General features: G+C 42.6%; 1 protein-coding gene across 1 annotated transcript; it reads right to left on the bottom strand.

The window, feature by feature from the left end:
- Positions 1 to 2,183: 2,183 nt before the first annotated feature.
- Positions 2,184 to 9,769, bottom strand: LOC118783919 (calcium-activated chloride channel regulator 1-like). The gene is made up of 15 exons (XM_036537882.1): positions 9,611 to 9,769; positions 8,323 to 8,469; positions 7,749 to 7,902; positions 7,345 to 7,453; positions 7,082 to 7,241; positions 6,595 to 6,822; positions 6,016 to 6,240; positions 5,537 to 5,714; positions 5,074 to 5,180; positions 4,742 to 4,960; positions 4,198 to 4,468; positions 3,898 to 4,071; positions 3,384 to 3,629; positions 2,659 to 2,891; positions 2,184 to 2,537 (listed from the first exon to the last, which is right to left on the bottom strand). Exons 1-15 carry the CDS (start codon positions 9,767 to 9,769, stop codon positions 2,184 to 2,186), a joined length of 2,964 nt encoding a protein of 987 aa, XP_036393775.1.
- Positions 9,770 to 10,956: the final 1,187 nt, after the last annotated feature.

The raw sequence follows: 10,956 nt of genomic DNA, 5'->3' as shown, positions 1-10,956 counted from the left end.
ATCTGTGCCTCCAATGTACAATTCAAATAACATGAAACTGCACTGGTTGCCTTGCAATGTGTTGGGATGAATGTCAAAGCTCATGTGTTAGGGCACAAAATTAGAGGTTTAAGTAGAAAGTGTCCTCACCTTTGTGCTTTTTTGGAGACAATGACCAATGCCTCAGCTCCACTTGTAACATTTTGGTGCACTTATACTGTTGCTACTAGCCGCACTGTATAATTTGGGAGAAACAGATGACAAATGATTTCTCACAATTGCTTCATTATGCAGAGAAAAATAACATAGTACATGATCACTTTTTTCAAGCTGTATAGTTGTTTGATAGAAGGTGGTGCTAAGGAAAATGCATATGCATTTTCCTACAATGGAACTACTATGAAAATATATTAAATTGTATAAATACACATATATAAGCATTTAACAAACTTAAGAAAAAATGGCCTGTACATACATGACTTAAGTTGATATATTTACAATTTTTAAAATCATATCCTCTGATGTATTGTTGAGGAATACAGTCATCGTTGTAATTCTGTAAATTATGAGTAAAGATTAAAACACTATATCTACAATAAACAATTTGATTCTCCACTTTTTGACTGAGGTAATAGCGTCTGAGGTAATAGCGTCTCATTCAGGTGTTGAATGGGATGATTCAGGTAGCACAGAGTGAGGCTGAGTATCTTTTAACGAGCATAATTGGCATGAGCTATGATCATGCCAATTATGACGGTAGAGATATGCATTTTCCATATACTGTAAAAGAGATTGGAAAACACATACAAAATCACCACGTTTTTGTTCAATGGACAAAACAGCATGTCATGTTCCCAAAGTGTGCATTACACTAATCCACACAGAAATAAACAAAGGTTTGAGGACATCATAAATCAGATGTCTCTTTCTATGTTGAAAGATGACAGTAGGATGAAATGTGTAGAGCTTCCAGTACTTTTTACTTGGCATTCTTGAGTTGTAGAAGGGTCATATATGTTATATGTTGTTTAGCTAGCATAATTTCTGTTACTCTCTGTCTGCCACATCTGAAACAGAAAATGGCAAATGTGTCTAATGTATTTATACTTGTTTATAATGTTCGAAATTGAAAAAGACAAGATACAGAAGAATTTAACACTTTGCATTTATTTTACAAATGTAAAAAAATGTAGTTCAATTAAAAAGAATGCATTAGATAAAACCCCACGTACAAAAGGTCAATAAATTATACAGCTCTGGTGCATTTTTCTTGAACAGTATGATCAATAAAGAAGAAAAGGGTTGCATTCTGTAGCTGTGATACCACACTGCTTTTCATTCTATGTAAACTGGGAATGCTGCAGCCAACAGAGAGATACAAAGAAATGTGATGCCTGTTTTATCTGACAAAGCCTACTAGAGGCAAAATCTTTCTCACTTTTTGGGTTATGGGACCATTATCAATTGTGTGGATTTTAATTTCTTGAAAAATAATATTAAGCCACTTACCCAACAATTATCTTTACAAAAAAATAAAGTAAAATAAAAATAAATTAAAAAAACCCTCCCAACTGTAATACTACTGTGAACGTCAAGCATTATGCATATGAAGTACAGAGCAGATGCAAGCTAGCTATCTAACCTGCTAAATAAATAAAAGCACTGGTTTATCACAGTATCTACTATTTTGCTGTCTCCTCTAAAATTCCTTTTACCTCTTTCCATTTAATGAAACTAGAAGAGGAAGTGACATTTCTGGTCTTTCTTTATGCCTGCCAATTGTGGTAATCATAATTTATTTATGACTCATTATAATATTGAAATCAAATCTGAAAACTGATGTAAAATGGTGAACACACATTGTAGCTGGACCAAAAACTTCTGTTCATCTGTGCTTCAACCAGTGATGTGTAACTGATTGGCTGACTTGAAGCATCTTTTAAAAAAACAGCCCAAAAAGACAGAGCAGCCTGCCAATCCAAGTTTTATGTACTCTTGTGCTGTGCATTTTTAAATGTTCACTAACAGCCAAACTGACACCTAGCCTGGGTGGTCAGATGGCATTTCTCCTCGTTTTAACCGAATAAGGCTCCCTGTCCCTGCCCCAGAGAGATCCCTGCAATTTCACAGTATTTGCAAACTCATTCCATTCACCCTTCACCCACCCCAATGTTTTTCTTTTAAAACACCGAAGCATTGTTATTTCAGAACTTAGGCCTCATCACCATGGAATTGGCATAGGCCAGGCCAGAGGAATGCTGACTATTTCTACGACGACGACGACGTCGAAACAGCACTGCTGCGAAAATGAAGCAGAAAGAAATGAAGACAATGGGCAACACGATGGAGAGGGGGAGGATTAGAGACAGGTGCTTGTTGGAGGGGGATGGCGGCGGACAGCTGGAAGATGGTGATGGTGAGGGGGATGGTGGCGGAGAGCTGGAAGATGGTGGTGGTGAGGGGGATGGTGGCGGAGAGCTGGAAGATGGTGGTGGTGAGGGGGATGGTGGCGGAGAGCTAGAAGATGGTGGTGGAGGGTGGTAGATGAATATGGAGACCTGAAAAGAGAGCAAGAGGTTTAAGGGAGGACAACTAATTGCAGTCTAATTGGATGTTGGACACCTCATGCACAACAAATACATGTAGACTGATAACCTGGCGTACTGAAATGTTACAAACCTGAGCAATGTTAGAGGTTTCTGACTCTAAACCCTCCTTGTCCCATGCCCTCAGTGCAAAGTACAGCAATTGTGTCCCTTCTCCAGATAACACTTCTTCAAGGGACAACAGGACTGACTCTCTCTGTCCCGCAGGAAGGGGGGAGGGCAGGGAGAAGTTGAGGGGTGCAGTGGAAGAGAAATTATTACGAAGAGAGATGGGGACTAAGCTGAACCTAATGTCATAAGAAGAGACTGGGAAGAAATACAGCACAGGCAATTCTTTAAGATCATAATAAACAAAAGAGTGGTTATTATTATTAACATTGTGTACTTGGTTTCAAAGGTAAGCTGTACAGCTTAGTTTGTTCATATATGCAGCTAGGTATTTAGTTCAGCAATTTAGGCAGTGCCTTGCTCAAGGGTACACTAGTCTGGTTTGGAATTTGCATCTTTGAATTTGCAACCTGCAACTTTCAGGCCATACATTACATTCACTTTTTATTCATTCATTCACTCTTTATTCACTCGCACAATTGCATCTGCTGCACAATAAACATAACAGAGAATAAAGGAACAGTAGCTACTTAAACAAGTTCACCTTTCCTGCCCTCTGTTTATCTGCCTCTACATCACACTGTGCTTTCACTCTAGGCCCTCATCATTTTTTGTATAGGTATTGGTATAGCTACTTTCGCGTTCAGTGAAAGCATTGAAGCTGGGTGAATCGCCATTGTTTGCTCTTACCTGTGCCTACATAGTAGTCCTCTCCTGGAGCGGTCCACTCCAGAACCACACTTTCATTTGCCTGACTTTGATTGGTCAATGAGGCAGTAAGGTCAGTGACACGGCCTGGAGGGAAATGTTGTTGAGGATTAGGGGGCACTTGACTGATAGTGATTGCCCCACTGCTGAGAGTACGAGAGAAATTGCCAAGAGCTGAAGTGGTTTTGTTCAACCCGCCACCTGAGGGGGCACCTGGGTGAGTTGTTCCTGGAGGAAGCAAGGGTAAGATAGGCTTAAGAAAAGAACAACATTTTATGTAGGCTCTCTATGTATGTGTGTGTGCACAATGCACAAATACTAACATCAACATCTGTTTTTGTGTATTAAATGTATGTCTTCTTTTGGTATGCATGAACTATGTTTTTGTATCTGGGGCTTTTTCACCTCACTTTGACTGCAGTTTTTAACCAGTGAACTCTGCCTGTTCACATACGGTTTGGTTAATAGTCTTTGAAGTGGAAATGAATTTTCTCACCATTAATGTCAATGTAAGAAGACTGGATAGGGATGGTGTTTCCTGTGACATCTGTCTTCACACTAACGCTGTCCTCAACTCCTTCCACCTCCACCTTCACACTGTATCGCCCATTCTTTGAGTAGCGGAAGAAATAGGCAGAGTACACGCCATCATCTCTTGTCACATCCACTCCTGGGAGGAAGAGCCACGGTCATTGTCACTGCGCTGCCTCATTGGGACACTCCTCTCTCCTTTTGTTGCTGTCCCTTAAGCAATAATATCGCCCTCTCCATTACCACAGAATGTCGGTTGCCGTACCTACGCCATCGTCAAGGAGCCTTAGCCTAACTGTCACCCCAGTACTGTCCTCCAGGATGGCGAAGACCACAGCCCCGAGAACGGGACGATCGCCCTGGGAGACGGTAGCCGTGATGGTGAGTGGCTTAGGGTAGATGACGCTGGTAGTGTCCAGGGTGGGGGTGACCCTGACTGGGGGAACACACTCATGGACTGCGTAAGAGGACACAGTCAGTGTCAGAGTCTGGGGAGATGTATCAGTGTTGAGAAGAGCGAATAACCAGGTACCGTGCTGATGGAGAGAGAGAGGGAGAGTGGTGAGCGCAGTGCAGTATAATCACACCAACTCAGTAATTTGACACACCCAACCCGCTGGTGTGACGGGAGAAGAGAGAGACTAGATGATGTACTGCACAAAACAAGGAGAGTGAGATGCGCACAAAACAACAGCTACAGAGGATGGAAAATGTGTAATCCACACTCACACTCACACACTCTCACAGACAGATACACCAACAGTGATAAAGGCATAAGGAAGGTGCCTGGAGCTCCTGTGCAGCTTTACCTGGGCCACGCCAGGTATGCTGAGGCGAGTGAGGCGCAGGGAAGGGTCTCTTGTCACGGTCCCATTGTAGGTGCGGGAGAAGGGGTCCCACAAGGAGAACTGAGGCTCTGCTGTCTTCCAGGTGTAGGCAAAGACGGTGTTGTTACCCACACTGGCGTCCAGACTCACCGTGCCCCTGAAAACGTGACCACCAGCCACCTGATCGGCAGCATTCAGCAGCTACATGGAGATGGAGATAGAGGGACAGATCTGCACTCTACTGTGTGACACCAACAAGCACCAATGAGTAGTGTATGGTCTGGAGAACACACTGAATAAATGTGTCGCTGTACCTGTATAGGTGTTCTAGTATCATCACCTGACCCTGATGTGACATCACTGAAGACTTCTATCAGCCCATTAGAATCAACACTGTCAGAGGCAAAGAACCAACGACCACCTATAAAACAATTACGAACCCAATATGAAAAATAGTTAAAGTGATACATTGATCACTCTGGCATCACTCTGACTGATACATCAATTTAAAGTATTTCTGTTAATGGTGATGGATAAACTCACAATAGACAACACACAGCAAAATGTTCAGTCAGATTGAGAGAGTACCTTTTAGCCCTGTCGGGCACACAGACACTGTGTTACTTTATTTGACAGTTTTGCTGTGTAGGACAGATATACTGATTGATGCATGAACATGTACACACATGTCTCCTCTGTCATTCTACATGGACCATTCTCCCACTGCCCCTGCTACAAGCACCCACACACTCTGACAGAAACAGTAGCAGCGGGTACCTGTGATGTTCGCAAATTGCTCTAGAGCAGGGTCAGCGCTGGGCCCCAGGGCAATAGTATGGACGATGGCTCCAGAGGCTCTAACCTCGCCCAGGCACTGACTTGCTGAAGAATCCTCCCCATCCGTCAGGAGGATGATCTCATCTCCTGCTGTCTCACCATCATCCTGCCTCAGGACCTGGAGAGAGAAACGGTCATCCTGTCGTTGTATACTCGTCCTCACCTTCGCCTGTGCTTTGGACTTACACTGTCCAGGATTGTCCTGCCATCTATTGGTCCCACACAGTACTACACTAATTCACCACTGATACATACACTGGAACATGTAGATTCTCACTGGTGCTAGTAAGTGAGCATGTTTGATAGATAAAAACTGCAGCATAGTACACAGTATCAGTGCAATGGTAATCCTTTTATACAAAGATGTGTTCTGTGTTGCAGGAACAGTGTACAATCAGTGTATCTCCATCTTCTTGTACCTCAAAGCCCTTCCTCAAGCCCGTACAGATGTTGGTGCCCCCACCAGCAGTTGAGGGCAGTCTTTGTGCCAGCTGTTCCCGTGACAGTGGGCCGGTCACTTCCGTTAAGCTGGCTAGAATGGTGGCTGCACTGTTGAAGGACACCAGGCCGACCTTGGAGTCCTCCTCTACTGTCTGCACCACAAACACCTCTGCAGCCTGCCTTTGTCTGTTTATCCTGTCAAACTGAGATAGTATGGGCATACCTCACAACAGCACCAATGATATTACTGGCTATCATTGGCAAATAAATTATTATTTAAAATATTGATTGAGACTATAGAGCAAAGTAGTATTAGTGAATGGTACGTGACTGGGTGCATGGTATGTATATCTGGTTGTTTTTAGTTGTTGTTTTATAAATGGCACCAGACAAATATCCATTACTCGTGTTTGTGCTTCCTGAAAGTATTTCATTTAAAAGGCATTTTTTTTCCCTTATTCCCATATTATCTAATGCAAGGTGTGCATAAAAAAGGCATACGCATAGAACTTGTTTTTTAAAAAATACTGGTGCTGTAGTCTACATGAAATCCTTACCAAGCCCATACTCCCAGAGACATCCATCACCAGACAGACCACCCGGTGCCGGGCCCTGAGCAGGGTGAAGGAGGGTGCTGCAGGCTGGGTGGACAAGGGGGGGTTGGCACCCTGACTGAAGTCTGGGGACTGCATGATGACATCCCACACACTGCGGTAATTACATAGCCTGTTCTGGGCGTTGGGAGCCTCAAAATTATGGCTGGAGTCATCACAGAACTCACTGATCTGAGGAGGTGGAAGACAATGGGAGGGAGAAGAGGAGGGAAAGGGAAATGGCAAGGCAGAGGTGGTCTGGTCTTAGTCTCCTTTTCCTGTGTATCTGTCCTGCTCACATTTACAAACATCACATTTCTCTGATGGCCTCACTGTTTAGGACCATAATAATGTTACACAACACTGTTGACTATTGACAACCCTCATTTACTTCACCAGATGCCATTGCCACATTGTTTCCTGATGTTCGGCCCTGCGTGCATGCGGTTACCTCAGGAATGAAGTGTTGATACATGAGAGAGGCAGTGGTGTTGAGCGTCTCTCTCAGTCGAAATACACAGTCTGCATTGGGCAGTCCTGTATCAGGGTTGATCTGACACTCTCTCCCACTGTTTTTGTCAAATGAGGAGCCTTCAACAAATTTGGAGCACCTGAAGAAGAGAAAGAGGATGGTACACAAAGCAGAATATACATGTAATTATTGTTGCATGTTGCTCCACTTAAGTGTTGATGGTTACAGAAAGAGTGTCTGACCTGGTGGCCTCAATATTCCCCAAGCTGGACCTGTAGAAAGGGGTGTCGGTGTCAAATTCACTGAACACTCCCCAGCGCAGAGTTGCCCAGCTATGGACCAGCACACGACCTAAGAGAGCAAACACGCAGGTGTGTGGGAAAGGTGCCGGGTGCCAGGTGTGTGAAGGGAATTAGAAGGAGGCATCAGCATGTAATGGGTGAGAGACATATATTTGGAAACTGAGGAACAAAATGCCAGGCTGAGGGGTCAATACCAAAAAAGCTGGCTTACTGGTTATGGTTTTTCACAAACCAACGAGCCTTAAAGAAGTTAATAACTGAAAAATTGCTTCAAAATGCAGAGAAATACAGTAAAAGTGATATTTTAGGAGAGTGTTATTTGCATATGGTAGCAATCACCTTACCCTTGGGTCCATACTTGTCCGTGACCTGTTGATCCAGCAGATAGCGAGGGGTGAGGTGGATGTAACGGCCAGGCAGGCCACAGAGCCCATTGGAGACAGTGTAGGGACTCTGAGCCAGGTTCTGACAGAATGGGTCTGATACCACAATCTGTGCCTGAATCCAGTGGAAAACAAGTCATACAGTATAATCTGTCCTACAATGTACTAATGATCATGAAAAAGTATATCTATGTGGCAAATTATGATGTTTATTATTAAATACCCATATTACACCTCAGGTAATATATTTAGAAACTTCAATGGCACCATATGTTTTGTATACAAACTTTATGAGATCAGTGCAACTTACTGTGTGACTGGATTCCCATATTAAACTTTGTCCTTTAAATAAATATAATCAGTTTACAATTTATAGCATATCAGTTTACTGCATTAGATATGAGTGCTTGTAAATGATGTTGATGTTTGCCATGCCACTAGTGCTCCTAAGGGTGATACAGTATGGTAGACTACATACAGAGGTCAGACAAGGTATTAACATATTACCTTTTCATAAATATCCTTTCTTGCATACCTTTCTATAGGTGTCTTCTGCTGTTGGTCTGAGGTACAGAGTGTGATTCTCTCTCCAAGTGACTGGGACCAAAATCCGGACCTCCTTGAAGAAAGCTCTATGTCTGGTGGCTTTGTAAAGGAAAGGGGATGCTTCTCTGAACATGCTCTGTGAAGGAAATAGGGGCATGAAGTGGGTGAGGAGTGAAAGGTGTCAAAAAGAGAGAGAGGGGGAGGGAGGAAGAGAAAAAGAGCAACAGAGGAAGGGGAGAAAGAGGAAAACCCAGGGTGCCCCACTCACCAGTGCTTCACCCGTCTCTGGGGTCCCTCACACCGTGCTTCACCCATCTCTAGGGTCCTTCACACCGGGGTCAACCTAACCTGGGGGTCCCTCATACGAACCCGGGTCTACAGAGTGTGACGGGGTACCAAACATGTGACTTTGACCGCGACACCAAAGAGCCAGCCTGGCAAATATTCAGGAATTAAATTTTTGGTACATTTGTTCTGGGAAAACAAAACCTACCTCTACAAAGGTAAAAAGTACTAAAGTAAAAAGTTAAACTTTGTTTACCATAAGGGGAGACATGTTCCACATCATTACCATGGAGACATGTTCCACATCATTTCCTTATGTTTATTTAATTTGTGGTAATGACCTTGGGTAGAATGCTTTACATTTAGTATACACAATAGTGAGCTGTGCCATAAAGCTGTGTCTCTGTAAACCAGTTTAGCATGTATCTATTCATCACTCATTTTCCCCCATTCCATTCAGTTTTAGCTGTTCTAATGTGCAATGGCATTCTCAAATTCAGCATGTAGTGCTTTGTGACTATTCCACCATATGAAGTGAAATTTGATGAATTGATTGGCTAAGAAAGTGCACCTGCACTGCATGTAGGACAGAGAAAGAAGCAGTGAAAGATGGAGAAGGATGAATAATGAAGCAGCTGACATAATCATGCATTTATGGCATCATCATGCTATAGCACCAACACTACGATGACCATGAACTAATAAATATATTGTTGCCATTGTTGTTAATATCAATTTATTCACATAATCAAAACTATTTTCAGGATAAAATTATTGATACCATTCTGCAATTATCAAATACATATATATACATATATAACACATGATATACAAAACATATATTATGGTACATTATATGATGTATGCACTGTATATAATGTAGCTATCCTTATTGTTTGAAAAAACAATATTGTCTTTGCATCTTTATACACATTTATGCATCTTTCATAGCTGCAACAACCCCACCCCACTCCCAGTCATCCTCTCCTCACCTTGATGCTCTGGATGAGATCAGGGTCCTCCGGCACTTGTGGATTGATAGCCACCAGCAAGCCCTCATATCCATTCTGGTAGAGACGCAGACAGGAGGACATGCACACCACAGCAGACAGACACAGCACAGCCACTTGCCACCCACTCCCAGACAGCATATTGACTCACACACTCACTGAGCACCAACAGAAGAAGGCTTCTCCACGGTAATTATTGTTTTTTGACAACAATGCTGAGTTCAGTAGCTCCTGAGATTTTGGTAGTAGTTTTTGTAATGGATGTCGCAATCACGTCTGCAGCTCTTGGGAGGCAGTTGCAGAACAAGCGGAGCAAACAGTGGAATTGCTGATGAAATGAAAATTTGTCAGAGGAGCACCAGTACTTGTAAAAATGTCATCAATAGAAGCACAGCTGTCAGTGGCAGCAGTCAGATTATTCATAAGCCTAGAATGACTGGTGCTTTGCTCTACTGTGTGAGCATGAAATGAGACACTATTTATAGGGCAAGACTCAAACAAAGAGATGTTCATTTTGTTTCTCCTTGGTCCCCTCCATCACTTCCCGATCATTGATGACTCTCATATTTCAAATTCCTGTAAAATAAACATGTAAACACAATATCTTTTGATAAAGACGTGTTTTAAGCCAGTGAGGAACACTTTATTTTCATAAAGGAACCTCCTTTTCATCTTCCCTCTTCCTGTCTGGGTTCGATGAAATAAAATAATAGATGTACAACCATGACAGTAATTCTACTGAGGCTTGCTAGATATTTTTGGTATCAGTTCCCATTAGATTAGTAAAATACACACCAGTTTTGTGTTGTGATGTGCCCTCTCGTATCTGTATGTGTGCTTTGTATGGCCCTCAGCCCAGCAGCATTCTGGTGCTCATTGTGGCCATTTCTCTGTAAAGCACTGGAACTGCAGGGCCAGGTGTGATTAGTGAAAGATAATTATTTTATTCTATACTGACTGACTTCTGCTTTTTGTCTTTTTTATGTTCTTATGTTTTATGTTCTATTTCTCTTCCTCCAGTGAGGCTAGAGGCAGGGTGGTATGTTTTATGTGCCCTGCTTGTGATTGTCATGTGGCTTCTGTATACTGCTGGTTTATCACAAATCTAAATCCTCAGGGCCTTCAATGTCTTCCTTCATCATTATGTTGTTTCAAGCTTTTTAAGAATGTGTGCCTCTCCCATGAATAGACTTTTGTCAGTCTTGTGAAGGCCCAACTCATGGTCATCCAGGGATCTCTTTGACCTTTGTAAAGAGAGGACTCACTTTTGTTCGGGGTCAAGAGTTAAATACATCCTGAGGAGTTACAAATAATAGCGAGGATCAAAG

Source organism: Megalops cyprinoides, chromosome 1 (assembly GCF_013368585.1).
Source record: "Megalops cyprinoides isolate fMegCyp1 chromosome 1, fMegCyp1.pri, whole genome shotgun sequence".
In the NCBI taxonomy this organism is placed as follows: domain Eukaryota; kingdom Metazoa; phylum Chordata; class Actinopteri; order Elopiformes; family Megalopidae; genus Megalops; species Megalops cyprinoides.
Note: the sequence above shows the minus strand (reverse complement) of the source record. Positions and strands in the feature narration are given on the sequence as shown.

Excerpts from the sequence above, each read along its gene's own strand:
- LOC118783919 (XM_036537882.1), bottom strand. The coding sequence starts at position 9,769 with ATGCTGTCTGGGAGTGGGTGGCAAGTGGCTGTGCTGTGTCTGTCTGCT. Across the intron at positions 3,630-3,897 it reads TTCTTACATTGACATTAATG|GAACAACTCACCCAGGTGCC; the intron begins GTGAGAAAATTC and ends TGCTTCCTCCAG. Across the intron at positions 2,892-3,383 it reads GGACTACTATGTAGGCACAG|TCTCTTCTTATGACATTAGG; the intron begins GTAAGAGCAAAC and ends ATTTCTTCCCAG.